The 26,870-nt window shown below is 45.3% G+C and overlaps 1 protein-coding gene across 1 annotated transcript in view; it reads right to left on the bottom strand.

Annotated features, from left to right (window-relative positions):
* The window catches only part of LOC147886334 (uncharacterized), a 64,714-nt gene that overhangs the window by 3,206 nt on the left and 34,638 nt on the right, over nucleotides 1–26,870 (bottom strand). Inside the window, exons 7-8 of the mRNA XM_087395413.1 lie at nucleotides 11,679–11,935; nucleotides 11,372–11,550 (exon numbers count right to left, since the gene is read on the bottom strand). Of these exons, the coding sequence (XP_087251539.1) occupies nucleotides 11,372–11,550; nucleotides 11,679–11,935 (436 nt within the window). The remainder of the gene's footprint in view (nucleotides 1–11,371; nucleotides 11,551–11,678; nucleotides 11,936–26,870) is intronic.

The raw sequence follows: 26,870 nt of genomic DNA, 5'->3' as shown, positions 1-26,870 counted from the left end.
TATAGGGCTTGATGCCCCACTACAAAATAGCCGACTGGGTAGGGGAAATTGGAATGACCCAATCAATCCTCCCCACCTTACTTGGTAATGTGTGCATCCCCTGACTGGCTAGCCCAGCCTGGCAACGTGGCAGGCTGCCACTGCCCAGGCCCGTCCAGCCCAAACCTGACCTGCTCCTAGGCCTATATGGCCCCAAAACTGCCGCGAATCAGGGCGCCTCCATCCTGCTACTAATCCGTACCTGTCCAGACCTCTTCTACGCCCCAGATCATCTCCAAGCAGGTCTGTCCCTGCTGCTGTACCTTCCCATATAGGTGCTTCTGTACCTTCCCGTATAGGTGCTGACATTATCCCTGACTCATCGCAACCTCTCTCTGCTGGATACCCTGCACAGACAGGCCTGCTCCAGTCATGGACAGCCTATGGGCACATCTCTGCCAGATGTGCCATCCATGGTGGCTTTCCTCTGCCAAGTACTCTCCTCTCTGTGCTGCCCATGTGGCAGGCCCAAATCCCTCTCTTTTGCTCTATGGTCCACCCCCCAATGCACTCCTCATTTGGGGGCTCGCAAATGGGGAGGTGACCTCTATAATTCCAACACATATGATGGGTAGATCAAGCCCTTAAAATGTTGTTCCAACCCGTTTTCCTAAAAGCGGGGGGGGGGGGGGGGGGGGGGGTCATTTTGTTTAACGATCACATTTACATGGGAGGGGACACTTCTTCACCATCCAAAAAACAAAAACATAGTGGGATTTCATAGAAAAGGCCTTCTCTGGCAAACTCCAATTTCCGCCTGCTAATTCGAATGTCCTGGTCAAGTCAGATTCACACCTGAAGATCGGATAACCTTCTCTACCAATTGTGTTCCCTTTCTTACAAACTGCTCTCCTTCCCTAGCAATACATTCCTTTCTCTCCCTCGCAGATTTGCTCTCTGTGTCCAATCGCCATGCAGATCTTAGTGTGTCAGGCTTCATATAGTCTTGGTCATGTGCATTTGCATTGTGCAGGCATGCATCTGATCCTTGCCAGTTATGGGCATGCAGCCTGCCTGTCCCACAGATTTCTTTCTCCCACCCTATCACCCGTCTCACTCCACCTCACGCAACAAACAGCCTTCTCTCTTTCCGTCCCTTCGTTAGAATGGTGCGGCTTTGATACCAAATGTAATGAACCAGAATCTCCAACTACCCTCAAATACAGGCCCTTCTACAACCTTGATGCTGCAGTAAGCACCCCCATGACCTCTACATCGGGTCTTAATTTCCCTATTCTACTCGTTTCCTACTCTAGACTGATTAACTATGTGCGTAGGACAAATCCTAGGTACTCACTTGGTCGAGTACTACTACTAGTATATTGTTTGAGAGAGGAGCATCCTTCCAATACAGGGGGGCGGAAGATGGGATGTGGCTACATATGTGGCCACATTTCATTAGATGTGTACTTTCAATTCTCCTTAAGCCCTAGGTTAATCATTAGATATTAGAGTAGAGTTTCTAAAGTTCCTTGACTCTTCTCCCTATAGTTTAATTATTCTAATCCCTTTTCACCCCGTATCGCTGTGCATCCATCTTCTTAATCTTATTGAGGTTATCCCAGATAATAGCATAGTGCTTCACCTTCCAGTGGTATCATACCTGTTTCAGCTAACAAGATGGAATAAGGTGTTTGTGTCTTAACCCCGACTCTCCTATGATAAAGCATTTGTGCACTGTTTCTATTCTTTTCCAATAAGCTCTGGAGAGCCCGGGCGCCCAGGCTGGACACACCCATAGAGAACCACTGTTGCACAAGCCTGGTGTACAAAAATTTCCTCATCTCCCAATTCCACAAATGTGCCTTTCTGCATTTATTTGGAAGCTATACACCTCCCACCATCCTTCGTTCCACACATCCATTCTGCATACATGAGCAATAATAGTGCGTAACCAGCCACCTGGACTCTTCTTTGCTGTTTTTTGTCATTCAATCTTGCAAGTCATCTATAAAGAGACCAACGAGACTTGGTGATAGGGGGCATCCCTGCTTGACCCCTATATCGCTGCTTATGATGACCTTTTCTTTGGAATTGGATCCATCTACAATCGGCTGCTCTAGCTCAGCAGGTACTTCTCGTAGAGTCTGTATGTGGCTTCTCTGAGTTCCAAAGGACTTGAAGTTTTTCCAGTCTCTCCCATTTTTTACGTGGTACTGCTTTGAATGCTTCTTGAATTCTACAAAGCTGCAATAAATGGCCCCTTTCCTGTTCTTTGCCCCCTGAAATCATATATTTCTGTGTAGGAAACCCCAAAAAGAGGTAAAAACCCACCAGTAAGTACAAGAACAAAATTTATAAGATATGCTAGCAACCGGAATTTTTGAATCACAAGGTCAAAAACCTGTTTTAACATGGGATGAAAAGAATCCAGTGAAAAAGGCACATCTGCATCCCGAACAAAAAAAGATTCTGGCACAGGCACCATAGGCAAAGGAACAGAATCAACATCAATACACACACACATAGATGCCGACCATGATTTAATGTCCACGAGAGGTCAAATATGACCTATAGGACAAAAAAAACATTACAAAGATATCAAAATCATGTAGTGTGAGAGTAGAAGCTAATAATTTCAGCTATTAATGTTTGCAGTGCTTTGAGGTTGTTTAAGGAAGTGTTTTCTAGCTTCCATAACCAATGAGATTAAGTGCCATAGCCTTCATAACGAATGAGATTAAGTGCCATAGCCTTCATAAGGCCCTATTGTGACAAGAAAAAAAAAGGAAGTTTATTAACATCTTTGAAAGACCAAAGGATCTATGAGATTGAAAAAACCAGATACAATGAATGCTAAGGGATGGAGCCACTAAAAAATGGGCACCCACGCCCAAGGTTGGTGTATGAGATGAGAAAACAAATACATTGCACTATTGCTGTGAGAGGACACCTAAACACAAAGAACAAAGGATAATGGTCCATGTTCGTGCATCGCCATGCTAGGGCCTCACTATCTCCACCCCCACCATAGGTCTAGGTCATCAAAGTTGAGGTTTTGAAAGCCCCTTGCTATGGAAGGTTTGAGTCTAGACCAACAATCCTTGTCTTCATTCATGACCCATAGGGAGCGACTTGTGGTGCGCAACCATTATCTAAACATGTGCTTGACATGGTTCTCAATAAAAGACTGAATAGCATCTATGTCCGCTTCTCATCTTGGAGCTGCGTACATGTTGGGTGCGGGAAGCAATGAAAACGGAGTGGAATGCAAGGGAGCAAACAACAACCCGAAGCAAACGTGAGTACTTGCAAATGGATAATGAGAATGTACAAAGAGGTGGCCTATATGGCCCCGAAGTCAATCATATGGTTTACCAATGAAGTCAACCTAAGGGTTGACTGATTCCTAAGACTAGCCTACGAGGCCATACCAGAGCTAAGTGCTAATAAACCCCCCTCCATGGTATGGCTGAAGTATCCTGGATACATCTCAGATATATCTGGAAACTATATCATGGTTGCACATATTCGTCCAAGATAGATATAGCAACCTATGACAGTACATGGAGATCAAAATCAAGTAACAAATGGTGCCAAGTGTAAGGCATGTCAAAAATCCTCAAACTTGGGCCGTGGTAGAGCCTTCGTGAAGAGATCTACTAAGTTGTCCTCCGTGGGAACATAGGACAATTGTATGTCTCCGGTTGACAATCGTCGCTCTCGAACATAATAATAATGAACCTCAATGTGCTTTGTACATGCATGAAACACTGGGTTTCTCGTAATAGCCAAAGCACTCTGGCTGTTAGTGTAGATGGTAGTAGAAGCTGGCCGGCTGATGTCAAGATCTACGAGTAGCTTACGGAGCCAAACACACCCTACTGTAGTTGTGAAGACTGCCCTATATTCAGTTTCACAACCGGAAGTAGCAACTGTAGGCTGCTTGTTGCTGAACCATGAAATGCATGAAGATCCAAGCATGAAACAATTTTGTTACTAAATCTTTCTATTCCCGAACTACCCATCTACTATGGTAACCTTTTGTAGGAGCTAAAGAAGCTGAATAGTAGCCATGCAAAAAAATCTAAGTCAATGCAGGATCATACCCAGGCATGAAGTGGCAAGAGCATGTTATCTACGTCCACAAGTACCACCACAATTTTGTGATGATGTTGGATATCAATGTTCCATATGAAGATCTGATCGTAGATGCACCAACCCCAAGCAACCCCTTGTTAACATTAGCAAGATATACATGGCTGCCAAGGGAGCATCGTTTTGATTCAAAAAGAGCCACCATGTTCGCCTCCTTGCACTTCAATAACAGATGAGGCCGGTCCATCTTGATAGCCTGTTCGCCTCAACCTCCCGCTGTGGGACACTCTCGTGTCATAACAACCTGCCCAGTCACTATCCGTGAAAGCATTCAAGACCAGTGAAGCTAGAACAATCCCAAATTTTGTGTGGCCTTCAAGTAACAGAAGACCTGCTTCACTGCTTGCCAATGTTGTGTACTAGGCATGTGCATGTACCTGCTCGACTAGGAGACCGCATATTGAAGATCGGGCCGAGTATGACATAATTAAATAAGGCAGCCCACATCCTGCTAATAAAGGGTGGCATCAAATGGTGCACTCCCATCCTCAGAGAAGAAACGAAAGCCAAGTTCCAATGGTGTAGAAACTGGCTTGCAATCTTCAAACTGGTAGCAATCTAAGAGCTGTCCAATGTACCTAGACTGTCTCATTATAGTACCCCGTTCAACATATGCAAATTGGATGCCCAAGTAATAGTGCAACCGGCCCATATCTGTCATGGCAAAAAAATTTTGCAAAGCTGCATTGAAATCTGCAATTTTCTGCAAGTTTGGCCAAGTGATAAGCATGTCATCCGCATATAAATCAAAATCAGAAATTCTGATTCACTCTTCCGAACATAAAGAGTATCCTCCACCGGGTTGCTCTAAAACTTAAGGCACAACAAAAAAGAATGTATCTTGGCATACCATGCCTGTGGTGCCTACTTCAAACCATAAAGAGCGTTTTTTAGCCGGCATTCCTTAGTTTCAGACCCTAGAAGCTCAAATCTTGGAGGCTGAGTGATAGACCTCCTCCACTAAATCTCCGTGAAGGAAGGTGGTCTATGTCCAACTAATGGACCTCCCTATGCCTGTGAGATGCAAGAGCAACGACACAGCGAATGGTCATGATGCGTGAAGTGGGAGCAAATGTCTCTTCAAATTCAATACCATGCTGCTGGGCATAACCTTTCACAACAAGGCGAGCTTTGTAGCGATCAACACTGCCATCAGCTTTGCACTTCAATTTGTAAATCCACTTTGTGCCGATGGCACGCTTGCCTGCAAGCAAATCACACTAGTCCCATGTGCCATTTGCTTGAATGGAATCAAGTTCAGTTCTCATGGCCTACATCCATTCATGACATTCAAATGCATCTTTGTGACTTAGAGGCTCCTCATCACAAACAGTGGCAATCAAAGCTACAGCCACAAAATTTCCTTGCATCTGTTTGTGCGCAACTCTAATGTGGGTAGGTAAAGGCTCACCTTGCTTGCTGTCCCTGAGGCCATCTGGCGGTGGAAAATCAGCCTGAGCAAGAGCAACGGGAGGAGGATTGGAGCTGCTAGAAGCATGTGGCATGGAGCTCTGCACTCTGTCTTCTGTATTTGTGAAAGGCGGGATAGAATCAAACACATCAGAGGCTTCCACTGAAGGCTGTGTTTTACAGTCCAGCCAAGGTAAAGGGGCATGCTCATCAAAAACCACGTCCCTACTGCCAATCACCTTTGCTTGGTGAGCTACAGCCAATGAAGATGCATTTGACAGCCTTATCATCAAGCTTATGCCTCAACTGAGAGGGTACATGCACATACGCAAGAGACCCAAACACCTGCATGTGAGAAATGACAGGCTTACAACTTGTCCATGCTTCATAGGGAGTCATGGTGTTCAATGCCCGAGTGGGTGCTCGGTTGAGCACATAGTTGGCACACATAATCGCATCCAGCCAGAATTTATTGGGTAATGATTTTCCTTAAGCATGCACCTGCCCATTTTTGTCTCTGTTCTATTCTTGGGCTCGGCAAGTCCATTTTGTTGCGGAGTGTAGGCCACTGTGCACTGATGAATGATACCCCGAGCTACTAAAAAATCAAAAAATTCATAGGACAAGTACTCACCCCCCCTGTTAGTGCAGAAAGTCAAGAGTCTCTCCCAACTCTCATTCTCTTGCAAGGTAGTCCAATGCTTGAAGCAAGAGAAGACATTTGACTTCAGCTTCATGGCATATATCCAAGTGAACCTAGTGAAGTCATCTACAAAAGTAACAAAGTAATAGTACTCCCCAAGTGATGTTGTCCGCATCGTTCCGCACACATCATTGTGTACGAGATGCAACTTCCTGGATGCACCAAGGGTCCCATCCTTGGGAAATGGAATCCTATGCATTTTGCCCAACAAGCAGGCCTCACATACATGTTTTTTAAGTGCATGCATGGGTGGAAACGATATGTCATGTGAATGCATCTTCACCAAACTGTTGTAGTTGAGATGCCCCAATCTCTCAGGCCATCGGTGTGTATCAGAAATTACAGATTCAGCCACCGCATTAGCATCCTATTGTGCATATATGTCAAGATGATATAGCCCTCTATCAAGTGTTCCAGTAAGTACAATATAGTTGTCGTTCCGATTATCATAAACGGCATAGCGATAACCGTCAAAAAGAACTCTGTGTGGAGAGGGCTGAGATAGAAATTAGATTCTTTTTTATACTTGTAGTGACAAGCACTTGACCAATCCCTTTCACGAGATATGCTGCATTATTTGCACAAGTGACAGTGCCCCCCTTTGGAACACCACTCAATGTGTGAAAGAGATTTTTGCAGGAAGTGATGTGCTTGCAAGCACCACTATCAAAGTACCAGTCTGAGGCAGAATCTGAGGCTGCAAAAGCTGAATCATGCTGAGTAGGATTATAATGACACTCCACAATAAATGCCCACTCATCATGAGCAAGATTGGCTGCCTCTGTATTTGTGACATTAGCAGCTAGAGTATTTGAGACAACAAGACCTTTATGTCCCTGCTTCTTCTTTGCAGAAGCAATAAGCGTCTCGTACTCAAAGATGTCATGACCTGGTTTCCTGCAATAATTGCGGCGTTTCTTCTTCTTCCCATCAGCAAGAGAGGAAGAGGATGAGGTATTAGATGTAGGTTTGGACTCCCCCCCCCCGGTTTTTTCTTTGCCCCTGTGATCAATAGCAAAGGCTTGATCTGCATGAGTGGAAGCAACTCTGGTTTCCTGCAATAATTGCAGCGTTTCTTCTTCTTCCCATCAGCAGGAGAGGATGAGGATGAGGTATCAGATGTAGGTTTGGGCTTGTTGTAATCCCCCCCCCCCCCGTTTTTTCTTTGCCCCTGTGATCAGTAGCAAAGGCTTGATCTGCATGAGTGGAAGCAACTCTGTTTAGTTGACTTTGCTCCTCCTGCAAGAGTAGGAAAACAAGCTGATCAAAAGAATAGTGGTTGGGGTTACCCATGGCCACTAGTCAGGAAGCCCATCAAGTGTGGTAGGCACAACCTCTTTGTTGGGATATCTCAAGGTGTATGCCTCAGGCACACCTTGGTTTCTATGTGTGAGTGCTAGAGGCACAGTTAGGTGCCCATAAGCACACTTAGGTGGTGGTAAGCCACATAGGATGATTGAGAGAATCTAGGAGCAGATTGAGGAGATGATTGTGGAGCTCTGAAGTCATCAGTGATGTCAGTGAGCATGTAAGAGGTGCCTACATAAGGACCTCACTCTTCTTCATTCTATATGCAAGTATTCTGAGTTTGCGTTCACTCTATGCTTTCCTTTCAGTTTACCAACATGGTATCAGAGCCCTATGATCCTCCTTGAGCCCATTTGTGCCACATCATCTTCTTCTTCTTCCATTTTCTTTCAGAATCCTTCCTATTTTATTTTTGTGACACAATCTCATCCCATCCATCATCTCCCTCAATCAATTCGCATCGTCATTCGTTTGCACAGAAATCGATGCACACAACACACATTTGCTTCTGCTCTTGTGTTTTTTTTTTTTCCTGATTGAGATTCCCTGCACAGAGAAGTTGGCGCAAGGGAAGCTCTGGTTTTTTTGCTGATCGAGAATTGAGTGCAGAAGAGGAGTTGGCGCGCACAAATATGAGCTTTTACAGCAGGCGGAACTCCTTTTCTTTTGTGTGTGCTGCAGCAGTAGAGCAGTAGCAGAGGATTGGTGCAGATCGGGCTTCAGTGCTTCGGAATAGGAATAGCGGCAGGAAAATTTGCAGAAAGTTACTGGACAGAGGAGAAACTAGTCGTCCCATTCTTTCAGTATTATCGGGGAAGCACCGAAGACAAGACGCAGGTCGTGCCATTCGAGCAAATGTCAATTGATCGCCTTTCGTTGTTGCTGCTTTCCCCTTTTCGCGATCATCATACTTGCCAACAGGAAGTAGAAGCCACTGCGCTTTTGAAAGCATACGGAGCCTATTGGATGCACAACGCCTTCCCTTCAGGATAGTGCGCGAATTTTTGCAGCCATCTCCAACAGAAGAAATAACCATTCATTGAGCATCGTGGATATTTCATACTCAAAGGCCTTATCGTGGCAACGAATTCCTTCCTCTTTCTGTTATTCAAAGGTGTCTGGTCTATATCTTGTCTTCTTTCTGTCACGTCCCAAGCCTCACGTATAAATTCATCACCATTTTGTCACGTAACAATCATCATGAAAAGTTTTTGTAGAGCCAAAAAGGAAGCAACTTCAAAGACAGAAAATGCCAATCTACTTTCAGTTGATGTGCCTCCACAAGATGTAGGCATCCTTTGAAGATTATGCTTTTTAAATCATCTCTATGTATGCTCCAGATCTCTCTTTTTATGTTGAGTCAAGGTACTCAGCCTGGATAGTCCTCCAAAATGAATGAAATAAACTATTGTGTTTTGTGTGTTTTGTAAACACCTCTGGTCACCTTATGATGTAGGCCATGTGTATGTGTTTTGCTCCATGGTACCTCCTGCAGACATTGTGTGCATGTACATGCAGGGGAGATAACCATTGGACGGTATTTTGTATCCCTTTTGTTTACCTTACACCCATAGGAACCCTTGCTAGCTTGAGATCCTAGCCATTGATAGATCCATGACCACCATGAGATGGCATGAGACACCTTGTGCTAGCTGTATCCTTGACATAGCCTGAGGCATTTCCTTGAGGGGGGGTTTGTTAGGATATCTCAAGGTGTATGCCTCAGGCACACCTTGGTTTCTCTGTGTGAGTGCTAGAGGCACAGTTAGGTGCCCATAAGCACAGTTAGGTGGTGGTAAGCCACATAGGATGATTGAGAGAATCTAGGAGCAGATTGAGAAGATGATTGTGGAGCTCTGAAGTCATCAGTGATGTCAATGAGCATGTAAGAGGTGCCTACATAAGGACCTCACTCTTCTTCATTCTATATGCAAGTATTTTGAGTTTGTGTTCACTCTATGCTTTCCTTTCAGTTTACCGACACTCTTGAGTCTGGTACACTCTCATCAATATTGATGAGCTGCTCGCTGAAGTCTTTCACCTGTGTCAAATAGGCATTCATGCTGCTCCCTTCATTTATCTCAACAATGTCAAGTTGCATACGCAAATAAGCAACTCTGGCCTCATTGTGTATCTGATAAAGACTGGCCAAAGTGTCCCATGCAGCCTTGGCTGTTTTGCAAGATCGAATGTGAGGTATAACAACTCTCTTGCAATTCATGGCAATCATTGCATCTCATTGATCCCAACGAATCTGTTCTTATGTTGGAGGGTCGATGGAGGCACGGAGGGAGTAGTGGTAGATGAACCAAAAGTGGTAGAAGTGGCTGCAGTTGCAGCAGGTGCCTATGATGAAGAGACAAGTCTAGTCTCCGATCCAGATACAATTCCCCAAAAGTTCCTAAACACCAATAGGTGGTGCACAAAGTGCGACCACATGGGATAATTGGTGCCATCAAGCTTGTCCTTGGCAGCAAGCATTGCAAAAGATTCATGGTTTGCCATTACAAATGAAAATCCTCAAAAAATAAAAGTGCTCTACAAGTGTTACAGTCTCAAGGCTACAATGTAAAGAGCTGGCTGCCCAAGTGTCTAATTGCTTGCTGCTCCAATTGTCAGACAAAAATGACAACAAATGTCTGCAAGTGTCAATACCAAGATGGTTTCTCAAACACTGAGCAAAATGCACAGCTGTTCCCAAAAAGTGATCAAAGGACCCCCTTGCAAATAGCTGTCCTGCAAATGACCAACCCAAATCAAAGGGCAAATGTCTGCAAATCTGTCTGATGCAAATCTGAGCCCGTTGTGTCATGAAATCAATTCGTAGTTATTTTCAAATTAATATGCTCATTAGAAGGATTAGTCAAGAGAAAAACTTTCGTTCAGACGGCTCTAAAAGCAGAGTCATATTGAGTGAGATAGGGAGGAAAAAGGTCGTGTTAAGTTATATGGAGGCCACCTAAAACACGGGCTGGTACCGAGATGGGGAGGAATGGATGGAATCACATGGGATAAAGGCGGCTGATATACCAGAGGAATCAGTTGAAATCAGAGCCTTAGTGACGCAAAAAATGCTACAGAAGCTATGGCAGACCCAGAGCAAATTGCAGTTCTACAAACAGGAAATCAACCCACTGGACAGCTATGCAATGCAGAAATATCTTGGGGAGGACATCTCAATAATCAAAAGGCATTTAATCTGCAAGCTAATGACCAGCTCACATGATCTAGAAGTGGAGAAGGGTGGATGGATGCGCAGGATTCCAAGAGAGGCAAGGTTATGCAAAATCTACCCTACAGGGCAAGTAGAAGACGAGCAGCACGTGCTCTTAAAATGTCGAGCATATGCACACATGGGGGGAAAATAGCCCTGCAAATACTCACAATGTAGAAAGATTTGTGAGAATTTTATTTTAACGGTTATAATCGACAACTAATTAGTCTAATAGTGGTCACCAGTCCCATAGATCCTGAGGGTCTGAAGAGGAGTTTAAGCAATCATATCATATCATCTCTCTCCCTCCGGCAATTAGAAAGGAATTGATTTCATTAAAATCTGCCATACAACATTTTTGACAACTAGTGCACAACTGTGGTGCCTACCACCTTCTAGTTAGAACTCAAGACAGGCACAGTTCATAAATGTACTACGAGCATCTACATTCTATTCTTTAATTACCTCAAAATAATTTTCCTCTAGCAGGAAAGCAGGCCAACCAGTGGAAGCTAGCTCTTTAATTAGAAACAACAACTTCATTCAGACTGAGTTAGAGATTTAGAACTTTCAAATAATGAGTGTCAAATATTGCTCACCTTAAACATGTTGAGATGAAAATGCTTGTCTGGGTTTGTTCTGACAAGCTTCATGTAAGTATATGCAAAACTGAGCTGATCACGAGGGGTGAAACGATCAACTTCATTGAACCATAAACATGAGAAAAGGTTAGACATTGGAGTGTGTGCTCGAATAATAAAAGAACCTTCTGGCACATCTGCACAATAAGAAACCAAAAAGATAAATAAGTAATAGGAAAGAGTGAGGCTACACATTTAGTGTTATCTGCCGAAAAAGTGCAAGTTCCTAAACGGACCATATGTTCAAACAAGTTAGAAAACGTACTGCTTGGAAGAAGCTTCTTGGGGTCTGATCCATTGAATTTCATCAATCCATCGGCCTGGTAGAATGCAAATTGCTCATCAATTATAGTATGGTTGTACTTGTTTAGTTTTTTGTTTTGTTGTACTTCCTCCCAAACACAGTGGCGATCATAGTGATTTGAAATAGCATATTCATTTCCACCTCGCCACAAGAAGTGCTCTAGGATCAGCACAGGATCACTGAGGAGGCGTAGTTTACTATCAACCCATATGGAATACCTGCAACAGTCAAGATCAAGCACTCGGTTCCTTTCAGATATAAAGGAAATGCATATGAAGGCAGACAACATCCTGGCATGCCCAAAAGCAAATCACAGTCTAAAGATATTCATAATCACCACAACTGTTCCCTTTCATCTTCAAGGTACATGAAGGCATATCTGACAAAATCAGCCCTTGTGTACACCGTACCGTTATAAGAAAATGTACACCCAAGGTGAAAATTTTCAATTGGAATCCTTATAGCCCTAGTGGAAATTTTTCTTCTGCCGGTGACATTTTTCTTCTTAGCACCCTGTAAACTTAGTCCCAATCTTCAAGCACAAAGAAATTTATAAAAAAATAGGCACCATTACTCTGTGCTTATGCAGCAAAGGGGCAAAGGGTAAAACAATGCACTCAACTACTGCTTTTTAGACTTCAAGAAAGCATTCTCAAGCTAGTACGAAAAAAGAATGATGCAACCAGCCCATTGGACATGGCTAGAGACTTCATCTATGAGAAGTGTGTGGATAAGGCAAAGATTGGGAATGCATGGAGAGTTGAAAAAGATGACACAAGGGATTATCAAATTCAGACATGCCAAAACCAGACAAGATATCCTTGCAAAACAAGCAACCCTGAAGGATGCCACTGTTTTTATTAATGAAAACCTCACACACATGTGGATGAGGCAGCACAAGGAAGGCCTTGAGTGAGCCATAGATGCTGAGGAAAAGGGCACGTGGGCAGTCTACAGAGTTGGGAGAGTCCTTACCCCAAATCGGAGACCTCCACTATCCTCTAAATAGGAACACGAGGTCCATGAGACTAGTAAGCCCCTTTCAAGAGACATGACATGTTTGAAGGCCTAGATCTAGCGGTCTAGATGTGGACCCCTGAAGACACAAAACATTGTTCTCTTTGGCACTTGGCCTGCATGGTCCCATGAGCTTATGTGAGCCTCGTTGTCGTGCCCCACAAACACATCTTCAGGCTGATATTCCCAAACAGCCACAAGTAAAGCCGTGTTTGTTCTGGAACCTTGACCTTCTTGTTGCTCCGAAACGCAGCCAATGGTGAGGCACAAGCTATCCCTTTGATCCATCTTCCTTGCTACCCTGATAGACATCCAGGGTGAGACTCCTTTGAACCCTTTGTCTGAGCATTCAGCCTCTTCCTTTGCTGCTCCAATCCTCCTGGATGAAGGATCAAACCTCGCTGGAGTGCTGCTGCAATCTGCTCAAAGAATGGATAATGAATGAGCCAAGGAGGCTCTCCTTTTATAGGCCCCCAATGGAGAGCCCTAAATCTCCAGCTTCTTCTTATGCGAGAAGGCATATGGAATATCACCAATGGCAAGGAGCCAAAACCCAAAAGTGATGATGCTAGAATCAGTTGGTGGGAGAACCAAAATGATAAAGCAATGGCTATCATTGGCCTAGCTTTAGCTGACAACCTTATCCACCATGTGGATTTTGATAAAACTGCAAATGACGTTTGGGAAAAATTAGAGAATTTGTTTGGAAATAAGATCAATAATTCCAAAGTCTTTCTCAAACAAAAACTCTTCAAGCTCAGGATGAAGGAAACTGAAACCCTCAATGAACACTGGAGCAATCTTGGGTCAATTCTCCAACAATTATCTGCCATCCGAGCCATTGTTGAAGATGATGATCAAGTTGCTGTACTTCTCAAGTATTGAAGACATTTCCAAGTACAGTGAGATCCTTGCTGTCCTAAGAGTCAGCCGCAAAATGAGCTTTAAGGATATGGTAGCTCATCTCATTGATGAGGACCGTGGGCTTACAGAGAAAGCAGAATCTTCCTTTCGACCTGACAAAGCATTCTTTCTCAAGAATAAGCCCAAGAAGAAAGGAAAACCTCTTAAATGTAATTACTATCAGAAGCTTGGCCATACAGAGGATCGTTGCTTCAAGAAGATGGCAAAGGTACAAGCCAAAGAACATGCCAATCTAGTTGCGGAGCAGAGCGAGGACAAAGACGATGAAGCTACACCTTCTGGACCTAAGGAACAAGCCTGCACTGTTGCTATTTCTGGTCTATCCCTCCATGAGGTGATAGATGAAGAGTGGGCTTTCTAGAGTCGTGTGTGTGTTAGGTACTCTGCCTTGGGTAGTCCCCCTAAAATGATGTAATAATTTGTCATTTTGTGTGCCTTGTCCCATAAAAGGCTCCACTTATTTCCATGTACCCAGTTAGGAGACAGGGGGGTTGTTTTGTCTTTCCTTTATTAGGCCTGGCCGAGTTCCAGGATGTTGGTGTACTCCCTAGACCTATGAGTTGGTCATGCATCCATGCTCAGATTTAAGTCTCTGATCACGTTGACACCTAAGCCATGAGAGTGCTTGGTTCAACCTCTAAATTATGCTCAGCTATTAGCCTCCGAGATTGCCTGGGATGCACAGTCTGGATGATGTCATAGTTTCTCACCCTAGCTCCGAAGGGAGGTTTGTTGGAACTATCGGAGTCCTAGTGTGTGTGGTCCTAGAGTCCTAGGAGTGTCCTATAGTTGTGTGAGTGTGAAGAGTCTTGAGGCCACTTGTGCCACCTCATGTGGTAGATGTGATTCCTCCCCTAGATTATAGGATCTAGATTCTCGTGTGTGACCTCATCTATGAGGTGTCAGTGTGGGAAGATAAGGCTTGCCCAGCCTATAAATGAGGCCATGTACTCGCTATGATTTCACCATCTATCAACATCAGCTATTGTGCCTCAGCTCTTGCCTCCAATCATGTAATGAGTGTCTCTCACCCTCCCCCCATTTTCAACACTCTCAGCAGCAGAGTGGAAGAGATTTGAGCAGCTACAGGTGGTTATAGGCTCCAGGATGATTCCAAGTAAGCCCTCAATTCCACATCAGATAGTACTAGCAGAATTCGCCATGACAGCTCTCCAAGTTGATGCCATCTTTCGGACAGTGAGTTAGCTCCACAAAGTATGAGCCCTACCTCACGGGAGACTACCAAGGCTGGCACTAGAGTATTCCATATGACTAGCAAAGAGCGGGGTTGATACATGGTATGCACGCGTCTCCACTAATTTGCCAGCCACGGTATCCAAATGAGCCCGCTGCCCCTTTTCCAGTACAACATGGACACACCACCCAAGTCACTCCCTCGTGATGAGATTAACCGCATCATACAGTTAGATCCCCTCCAGCTCTATACATCTCTGACTTGGGAAGGGGACCAAGAGTTCCCCACCAAGGTCCAATTCTACCATGACCTTTTCTTGAGAGTATCGGAGGAGAGACTCCATCAGACCCCAGGTGCTTGAGGACAGAGGAGTATCACATGCATTGAGGATTGCTATTGGTAAAATCAGGTCTCATCACATCAGCTGGGAATCGAGACAAGGAGAGCCGCAGGCATACCTAGAGAGCAACGGATCTGTAGATTATGCACACTGGAGACAATTGAGACAGAGGAGCATTTCCTATGTGTCTACTAGTCTCCTATGAGATCCGAGGACGTTATCACTGCCTTTTTCGAGAGGGGCATGGCTTTGGTCCACTCTCCCGATTAATCCACTTCCATGATCAGCTCTATATTGGGCTCTATATGATCGAGATGACACGACACAAAGACAAGCTACTACAACAGATCCGACAACACCACAAGGTGCTGAGGCAGACCGGTCACAGCAACATGTCACAAACTTCTATGCATTCGAGTCGTCTCAAGGACATAGACGAGTGGAGGATGGGAAGGTAGCAGATATGCGAGCAACAAGGATCAATAGCAAGGGGCCAACCGACAAAGGGGTGCAGAGTCCACACAAGACACAGAGAGCGACCGGGGCATGCATGATCGTGATCCAACCCATCTCCCCCCTCCTTGGAGGAGATCGAAGAGATGTCACCCTTAATAGTGCTCTTTGGATACAAAGGTCAAGGAAACCACGCCCTCGCCCTCCGCCACAGCAGGAGAGAGCCCGACAAACGCAAATCCGTGATATCTTCGCTATCATAGACTTTCTCTTTTTCCTATACTACATATCACGGGAGCAGCACCACGAGTATCCTCCAAGCCAACCTTGCTGAAGCATGAGAGCTGACAGAGAAGTCAGAATCCAAAAACATACGTAAAAACCCATTCTCTTCTCTCACTAACTCCAACAAGCCCCATCTCCCTAGATGGATCTAGATGCCACATGTCAATATCATAAGGCCTTCCTAATGCAACTTTTCACCCCTCACTTGGGATACTTTCATTTCAATTGCCCCTAGGCACATTTCTTGCATTAGGCCTTTAGCCTTAGATCCACCTAGTCTGGTGCTATCAGCCCTCACCTAGGACCTTGACATTAATTCCCTCTCGATCATTTACACGAAGCGCAAACAAATATATTACAAACGTAGATCCTAAAAGGGAAATGTCGACTGATTCTTCCGAGGTCATGCTACCTCGACTAGAGCGTAACAATCCTTCCCTCTTCAGACATCAACGTCCTCGATGATAAAGTCTAGGAACACTCTCCGCAACTAGTATACGGATTCCCAGGTAGCTTCGGATAGAGGCTGACCATGCCATGCAACCAACACCGTGGGTATCTTCCGATTTCGTATTTGCATTGTTCCTCGGTCCAGGACTCTTGTTGGTTTGCGCCTTGCATTATCCTCTATCTCCTGAAACAAAATCACACCTTCGATTAGTGAGTCACTTGTATGTAAAAATTTCTTTAAGCGCGAAACATGAAACACCGGGTGCACCTTACACCCCTGTGGCAATTCTAATTTATAGGCTACCTTGCCTATTCTCTTTAGAATTAACCACGGCCCACAGTATCGAGGTGATAACTTAGCACACTCTCCTGAAGTTAACGACTTCGAGTGCGAAGGAACTCCTGAGAAAAACTTTTTCTCCTTCCTTAAATACTCTTATAGACCCGCATACACCTTGGCTCTATCCATAGCCTAGCGGATATTAGCTCTCGCAAGTGCTAGCATCTCCCGCATCTGAACCACAAAGTCCGCGACACTAGGCACTTTCTGAGGTACTCCAACTATAGTTGGATTCGCTGGTCTATAACCATAGTTCAGCTCAAACGGACTAAACCCTGTAGAGAAATGTTTTCTATCATTGTAGGCAAACTCTAATAATGGCAACCACTTGTCCCATGTATGTTGCCTCAATGACACCTATGCCCTCAGCATATCCTCTAAAGTCAGGTTGACTCTCTCCGTTTGACCATCCGTCTCAGAATGATCCCTACTACTCATTCCCAACTCAGTCCTTAGTGTCTCAAATACCGCTGTGCAAAAATGACCGGTAAATCTGACATCTCTGTCTGACACTATGGATCTAGGTAATCCATGCAGACGAAATATATGTCTAATAAACAAATCCGCCACTTGCGGGGCACTAACAGACTCTCTAGTCGGAATGAAATGAGCCATCTTGGTTAGACGATCAACCACCACAAGGATAGAATCATACCCTCCTTGTGTTGTAGGCAACCCTACAATAAAGTCCATGGAAATGCTCTCCCACTTACTTAGTGGTATTTCCAAGGGCTGTAAAAGTCCAAGTGGCTTCACCCGCTCGGCCTTACTTATCTAATACGAGAAACACCGTGTCACATATTCATGAATATGCTTTTTCATCTTTGGCCAAAAGAAATCTCGCTTCACGAGATCATGTCTTCTCGACTCCTGGATGTCCCGCACATGGGTTATCATGGCACTGTCGAATGACTCTCTGCCTGAGATCATTCTGACTAGGTACTACAACCTTGTCATTTCTTTTCAACATACCATCTCGTATGGTATATCTTGCATATGTTTGGCCTTTTCTGGATGCCAGGTCATCCTTTTCGTTTTCCCCGGATTTTAACACATGAGCCTTAGGCCATAGACTCTGGACAAACCCGTCCACCTTTTGAGTTTCTCTAATCTCGGTCATTAGAGCACTCTCTAATACCGTGAAACTCATGTCATGCATAATGCGAGACAACGCATCAACAACTTTATTATATTTTCCTCTTCGGTACCGAATCGTCAAATTAAACTCCTGCATGAGCTCTGCCCACCTAGCTTGGCAGCCCCTCAAGTCAGGCTGTTTACAAAAATGTTTCAGAGTACCATGATCCACATCCACATAAAACTCTGAACCATACAAATAATGCCTCCATGTTTTCAAAGCATGGATAATAGCATACAACTCCAATTCATGAGTTGGCCAATTCCTTTGAGAGGGAGAAAGCTTCTTACTTTCAAAGGCTACTGGCCTTCCCTCTTGAAGGAGAACTGCTCCTACCGCAATGCCACTTGCATCGGTTTCCAAAAACAACGGTTTCTGGGGATCAACTATTTTTAACACCGGTCCTGTGACCACAGCTTGTTAAAACTTTCTTGTTGATTCTGCCCCCATATAAAAGGTACTTTATCTGAGGTATGATCAGTCAATGGCGATACTATTTCGGAATATCCTTTGATATGCCTTCCATAAATTAGACAAATCCCAAGAATGATCGCAACGCGGTCAGACTCTGAGAGATTGGCCAAGTCAATATCGCAGCCACTTTCTTTGGATCCATTTCTACCCCCTCTGGAGTAATTATGAATCCTAAATATTCAAGCCTAACCATACACAGTAAGACTGGCTTTCCTCAACGTACTGAACACTATTCTTAAGTGTTCACGATGCTCAATAATACTTTTACTGAACACTAGAATATCGTCAATAAAATGTACTACAAACTTTTCGATATACGGACATAGTAAATCGTTCATAAGCATGACGAATGTAGCTGGAGCATTGGTAAGTCCAAAGGGCATTACCAAAAACTCATAATGACCAAACCTGCTTCTGAAAGCGGTTTTGTGCACATCCTCGGCTCTAATCCGGATCTGATGGTAGTCACACTTAAGATCTATCTTGCTGAAAATCACGGCTCCATGTAATGCATCTAGCAAATCATCAATCCAAGCCATCGGATACCTGTGCTTAACAGTGATATTATTCAGTGCTCTGTAATCTATACAGAGGTGAAACGTATCATCCTTTTTCTTCTTTAATATCACTGGCGAAGCAAAGGGTGAGAAACTTGGTTGAATCTACCCCAACTTGAGGTATTCTTCCAGTTGTCTACGCACCTCCATCTATTCAGTAAAACTCATTCTATAGGGAGGTCTATTTACAGGTTCTGCCCGGGATCAGTTCAATCTTATGTTGAACATTTCGCTCTAGAGGTAACCCATAAGGTAGTTCATCCCTAAAACATTCAGAGAACTCCTCTGTTATAAGATTAGCCAGCTTGGCCATCTCACCACTTTGCGCAACATCAGTGCTAACCGAAGAATCATCAACCGGCTCTACCGATGCTGTACAAAGGAATAAAAACTCTTCTTGAGCTTTTCGGATTTCCATCACGGAAACCAACGGTCCCTGAGGTACATCTTTCTTACCTCTTAAGACATAAAGCACATCATTCGTCTTGAATCGATATACGTGCTTTTTCCAATCAATGGCTGGATTCTTCCTAGAATGCCACGCCATACCCAGGGCTATATCTGCATGAGCAAGCTTAGTCATTTCAAAATCAAGCTTCTTAGCATAGTCCTGAATACGAAGCTCCAAGTGGGTAACCCTTTGGTCCCATACTTCAGTTAAACTTCCATCTGCCATCCTGACTGTATACGCATAGTCAGATGAGTTAGTCTTTAATTTCAGCCTCTTCACGAGCTTGGAGTTAATCACATTGTGCGTTGACGCCGAGTCAAACAACACAATGACATCATGATTGGCCACTTGCCCTTTCATCTTAATTAACTCCGTTTCATTAAAGGCTATATACCCCGTTGCTGCGGGCTTAGATAGCATGTTGTCAGATGCACTCGTCACTAGCTTAGCAACAAACACACATAACAAACAAGGTACTGACCTCTGAGAAGATCCCGCTAGCTGAATCTGCATCTCTTCCACTCAAGGATCTTCCCTCCATTTCCACGTCGCATTCTGAGACTACCATCTCAGCCATCCGACGATCCTTATTCCGTGGACAATCCTTCCACTGATGGGCTGAAGGCATCCAAAACACAAGCCTTCTCTCCTCGCTTTTTCTCTTTGCTCTGGGTTTAAGGGAGACTTCGATCAAGCCCGTGCTGCCATTGGCGTTACTTTCCTCTTCACTCCAATGGTGGTACTTGATTTAGGAGTTTCACCTGGTTTCGCCTGCTTAGCTTGACCACTCAGCTGAGAACCACTCCCTTTACTAATCCACTTCTTCTTAAACCCAGATTTCTTCTGGTACCCATACTGGGTTCCGACCTGTGCAAACCCACTTGGCCTGCTGTCTTTGGCATCTTCATAGTTCAGGGCTATGGCTATTGCATCATCCAACGTGTTCGCAGACTTAGCCCGAACTTCCATTTTAATCCGATCATTCAATCCAAATATGAAATCTTTTCTCTGACGAAGGTTTCTATACTGATCCCACGCTCGGGATGTTTCGTCAGGAGGTAAGAAGTGTTTTCTAAATTCTCTTTTAAACCCCTCCAAGGTAGTGGATGCTATACCATCTTTTTGTTGTTTAATCCACCACCGATCCGCTGCCTCACTAAACATGTGGGTGGCCTCGCGGATCTTCTTGATATCATTTTTGATTTCACAAATAGCAAACGCCTCGTCCCATTTGTGTAACCAGGTCTCATGACATCAAAACTATGGTCATTCATCCGACCAGAATACTTTTTCGGTCTATAATTGTCAATATTAGATATTTTAGCCTTTCTAGGCTCAACCGTATGGACACTAGACTCCGGTTCCATTGGAGCCTTTCCCTTCTCATCTTGAGAAGGTCTGGCAGACATACTGTGTATCACTCTTCTAAGTTCAGACTGCCCTGCATTGGCTTGTAACTGTTGCGCTAATAACTGCTGCAAGGCATCCTCAAGTAATGCAATCCTGCTAGATAAGGTGTGAGCTACTAGGCGCGACACCTGCTGGGTCGGCCGGACTCCTAACTCACCAGGGTCCCTTCTGGAAGCCCCTTCTTCTGCGTCCATTCAGGTCAATGGGTGTTTTTGTTTTCTAATAAACACTGCTAGAACACTGTATTTACAAACTGACACAATTCCCTATACTAGGGAATACCTACAATCCCAGATTCACCCTAACTAGGCATTTGACACAAGCATATATCCCAATCTTGCTTTTCCCTATACTAGGGAAATTCCTGCAAATCAACTCTAACTGAAGCACATAGGTACATACACAAGCATAACCAGTCCCTGCTATAGCATCGAACCTTCATGCAGACTAATCACTTACGAGACCCTCTTCATGTAAGCGGAGCATCAACAAAGACTAATCAAAAAAAAAAAAACACAGAGTTAACGGAAGCTCCCTGGTTGATCGCTCCTACTTCCCGATTTGAAGAGTCTACACTTCACATAAAGCAGACGTCCCGAAGCCTGCAGCCTCCACGTAACTGCCTGATCGCAAATGATACGATCTTTTGCAATGTCTTTACGTTCCTTCGTCGATGAAGTTTCGTAAATGAAGCAGATTTGAAACTCCACTTTCGTTTCGTCAATTTACGGGGCATATGCCCATCCACTTTTCGCATCAAAGGCCTCCCGTGCGTCAGCTTACCCCGCTAGTCCGTCGTTCGCTATCTGTATTCCATCAACCTGCCTCACGGGAACGCTCCGCTCCAGCAATAGCTTAGAAGCCTGGAGGTTAACTGCTATGCAATATATTTGTTTGCGTAGGCCAGTTCGTAGGCCAGCGCCGATCAAACCTCACAAACAGTCCACGTAGGCCTTGTACCCGACCGCTTCAGATCACGCTACTGGTGAAGCGCATCATTCATGATACCAAATGAAACAATCATTTCTCTTCTTCTGTTCGTCCAACCTGACACTCTGATACCAACTATCATAGACTTTCTCTTTTTCCTATACTACATATCACGAGAGCAGCACCACGAGTATCCTCCCAGCCAACCTTGCTGAAGCGTGAGAGCTGACGGAGAAGTCAGAATCCAAAAACATACGTAAAAACCCATTCTCTTCTCTCACTAACTCCGACAAGCCCCATCTCCCTAGATGGATCTAGATGCCACATGTCAATATCATAGGGCCTTCCTACTGCAACTTTTCACCCCTCACTTGGGATACTTTCATTTCAATTGCCCCTAGGCACATTTCTTGCATTAGGCCTTTAGCCTTAGATCCACCTAGTCTTGTGCTATCAGCCCTCACCTAGGACCTTGACATTAATTCCCTCTCGATCATTTACATGAAGCGCAAACAAATATATTACAAACGTAGATCCTAAAAGGGAAATGTCGACTGATTCTTCCGAGGTCATCCTACCTCGGCTAGAGCGTAACATTCGCAGCCCACCGACGAGCTACCCCAGTGCCGGGTTTTGGCTACTACTGAGTTTTGTCTCTAAGATTTTTTGTTTAGCACTCAACAAGGGCCTAAGTGATCCCTTTGCTTCAGCCCTTTGTAGCTTGTATGAGTTTTCATTTTCATTCGTTGTACAGTGTACTTACGGCTGTTAGGCCTTCCGAGCACGTTAACACATCTCTCTCTCTCTCTCTCTCTCTCTCTCTCTCTCTCTCTCACACATAGCAAGAGGTGACAGTGCCACAAAAGACTGAGATGGATTGAGCACAGTGACAAGTCACAGGTTTCTAAGCATTTGAGTTAGCCCCACGACATAGTGGATTGGAGGAGGAGCTAGCTCATATGACGACAAAGAGGCTCATGAGACGACACAGAACTGCAGAGCCAGAGACACACACTATTCACGATGCAGAGGATGTCCAAAGACACACGATGGAGATCCAGCCCATCCCAGCCCTACTTAGAGAGGACCATCTGAGTCAAGGTGTCACACTCAACATGCTCATCAAATACATGTCACAGAGACCATGCCCCCACTGCAACGAGAGACAGCCTCCAAGAGGAAGATACATGATATCTTCGCATCCCACCTGAGATCTATAGGCAGCCACCGCATGACTGCCATGTGTCAAGGTGGGCGCAGAGTACAAGGGGTCCCAATCCCCTGCCTCCTAGCCATGCCACAACCTCTCCTTGCCCAAAAAGCCAGCAGGTCATTGGGAGAGGGGCTCATCCCCTCAATATATCCAAGGAACCCTTTGATGTTACTTGTGTTATGGGATTCATCCCCCAATTGTCCACGTGTCCTCATGTGCTAAGGAGCTGCTTTTTCACCCCTCCAATATCCAAGTAATCCAAGGTATCATGAGGAGGTTTGGACCACACACGAGCCCCAATGGCCATAACTCCAACACCCCCCCATGGGCCAAACATCCAAAACAGCAATTCAATAACTTGGTGCCATTAATGTGACCCCCCACAAAGGTCAACCCATCCTAGGGTTGCAAGAGCCGCCACACACCTAGCCCGTCACACTGAGCCAGCAAATACACGGACTGCACATGCCATCACCCCTACGTCAGCCGCCTCGAAAACTGTGCCACAGTCTGCCACAAAATCTTCCAAAAAGCACTTGGATCTCACTCGTGAGGGCTTCTTCTTTCCCTACTATGGAGTCTGATACCGCTGTAGGTAGCCACTGCATGGCTGCCGCCTGTCAAGGTGGGCACTGAGTACAAGGGGTCCCAAGCCCCTGCCTCCTAGCCACGCCACAGCCTCTCCCTTGTCCAAAAAGCCAACAAGACATTGGGAGAGGGGCTCATCACCTCATATGTCCAAGGAAACCTTTGATGCTACTTGTGCTTATGGGATTCATCCCTCAATTGTCCATGTGTCATCACGCACTAAGGACGTCAATATCTAATTAATCCAAGGTACCATGAGGCGGTTCGGACCACACACATGAGGCGGTTTGGACCACACATAGGCCCCAATGGCCATAACTCCAACAAGATCTTCCATGGCACCAAGATAATAGATGATGACACTCGATAACATCTCTTGTCATCTCAACGTTTCTGAGTTTTTGTGTTTTTGAGTACTATTTTACGTTTCTTTAGTATAGCACTCAGCAAGGGCCCTAGCGAGCCCTTTGCCTCAGCCCATAGCAACTTTGTATGAGTTACTTTTTTTTTTGTACCTTGTCTCAAAGGCCCGCGATGCCTCCTGAAGATGTTAATCTCTCTCTCTCTCTCTCTCTCTCTCCAATTAAAGTTCGAGGATATGAATAAGCGTCTCAACTGGAGTGGACTCGGAGTGGATAGCAAAGCAATTCATAAGACGGGATTTGCCTCACCTTCAGCCTCAGCTTCAGCCTCAGCCATGGCCTCATCTGCAACCACATCCACTCCACCCACTCCTTTAGCTACAGATATACCCATAACAGGAGATCCGACATTGACTCCTCCCCCTCTTCGGCAACACCGATCTCTCCCTCTCTCCTCCTCCCGCTACAGTTACAGTCTCCCCGTCCGCTTCATTGCCTATGTCACATATATCATACATTGTCCCACATTACTCCTCCACTTTTCTTTCCCCTCTCCCTCTCAACCAACCATCTCTCCCACACCCTGCTGGTATCATTCCACCCATGCCCCAGTCATCGCCTTATCTCAACCAGCTAGCCCAATCACCGCCCACCATTTTGCCACATTCTCCTAGCTTTATACCACAGCCTTTTTAGTTCCATCTTGGGCGAGGACTAGCTGACCCATAACCATATGCTTGGGAGTCTCTGCTCATGGAGGTACACAACACGCGAGGTGTAGTTACTCGCTTCGCACAGGAGCAAGCCCACTTCATCTGAGAATAGGCTTGTGACATGCAAGAGCAGGCCCGCATCATTCAGGAGCAGGCTGGCCTCATCTAGGGGCTCAAACAAGACATCTTGCAGCTCCGATAGGAGGTAGCATCCATCCATGCAGTCCCAGGGAGTACCCTAATGGTCGAGCACAGATTGCGAGCATGCAATCTGTAATCAAGGAGACATCCAGATGGGTAGACGTGGCCAAACAGGAACCTGCAAAGGCAACCGTTTCGGCCACCCTTATGGAGCAGCAGCAAAGATCCAATAAAGCTCTCAACATCAGAGTCTGTGGCATTCCACGCACCGAGGCTACACCGATGAGCGATGCGACTACATTTCTCGCCACCACTCTTGGGGTAGCTGAGCACAGGATTGAGAGGGCATAGCGGGTGAGGAGAGACTCCAACGGAGAGTAGCCCCTTATCATACGATTCCATGATGCCCACGCATGACTCTCAACTCTACGACATAGATCAGTCCGACGGGACTAGCCATCGATATCCATGGATGAGGATCTCACTCCCTTACAGGTTGAGAGGCGCACTCTGATATAGCAGCGGGATTAGGCCCGCAAGGATGGAAAGGGGGTGGTAGTTCGCGATGGATGACTCCTTACGGACCCCCATCGGGCATTTGCTCCTACCTCCACATAGGGGGGCGCGGTCTATGAGACTCAACATGAGACCCTGTCTTGTACCATTTGGAACTATAATGGCACCTTATGGTCAGAACCAAGGTACTTCTCGAAGTCTTATACAGGTCGTGACATAGTCTTTTATACACAGACACATCAGAGTCCAGAGCGCCCACTACCAGTCATGGGAGTCTACTTACAGAGATGAGACAAGGGACACAAGGGGAGTACGAGGATCGGGAAGAGTTGTAATTCTTTACAGGTCCGCCCTTTTGGGGACTATCTCAATAGAGCGGAGAGATACACACTCCAGATTTCTCTAGATCCGAATCCGACACACAAACAATCGGGACTTGTTCGTTGCAATATGCTACTTCCCTCCCAAGACCTCCCACTTTGCTCGAGATGTCCGAGAGGAGACAGAGACATCGCCATACGCAGCTCTCTACCAAGACATTGTTGACTTCTCAAGCCGCATGGAAGTCCTCTTGGTTGGGGACTTCAACGCGAGGACAGGGGTCCGCCAGGTACCACTTCTCGAATTCAGGGACGATTCCATTCTACTGCCAGACATTGATCTTGAGGATGCAAGTATGATACGACTTTCATCTGACAAACGAGATCCGGTCACATCTTACGGGCACGCTCTATTAGATCTAGAAAGGATGCATGATCTTATTATTTATAATGGTCTTGATAGATGGCCATTATCAGTGATTTTACTTGCTTCCCACATGGAGGGGGCTCTAGCGTTATTGACTACATCATGGGATCCCCTGCCTTCGCCTCTCGTATCACTGATTTTACGATCACACCTTGTCCTCCCGGGGCTGATCACACATACCTCTTCTTTAGTATCTCTACATCCCATCTCACAGCAACTCCCACTCCACAAATCACTCGAACTACTTATCATGACATACATTTTGACCGCAGCCTCTCTCACCTATATATTCAGCTCGCCTTTACATACTTCTCACATATATTGACTTCATACCCTTACTAGAGGACCGTGCTGCTATGGTCACCCGCTCACTACACGATGCTGCCCTTCACGCTTTCCCTCACACTACTCGCTCCACTCGTCCACCACCACGTGGGACCATCCCTTATAATAGCTGGTACGATGATGAGTGCAAGGCTTTACACCATCAACTTAGATTCGAAACCAAAAACCACCTCTCGAACGAAGCAAAGACGGTATGTGAGTACCGTCGATTTGTACGTAGGAAGACGCTGGATTCCGTCCGCCGAAACGAGGAGGAACTACTGAATATTCTATTTAGTAACAACTCTAAGGACTTTCGACGGAGATTTCTAGAGGGGCGGTCCCCTTCACCACTCACTGACATCAAGTCTGGCAGAATTATGCACGCACGCTTTATGATATCCCAAATCAGCCAACTCCTGACCTCTCACACATACCCCGCCCCACATCTTGCACTCTTCACTAGGGAGGGTGTGAAGGATGCCGTGACGAAACTTCATAACGGCCGCGCAAAAGATCATGAGGACCTAAGCACTAAATTCATTGCATATGGGAGCCCCTATCTTAGCAAAGCTTTTTAATGAA

This window comes from Dipteris shenzhenensis, chromosome 24 (genome assembly GCF_047967505.1).
Source record: "Dipteris shenzhenensis isolate YYH24624 ecotype China chromosome 24, Dip_SZ_1.0, whole genome shotgun sequence".
Classification (NCBI taxonomy): Eukaryota; Viridiplantae; Streptophyta; class Polypodiopsida; order Gleicheniales; family Dipteridaceae; genus Dipteris; species Dipteris shenzhenensis.
Note: the sequence above shows the minus strand (reverse complement) of the source record. Positions and strands in the feature narration are given on the sequence as shown.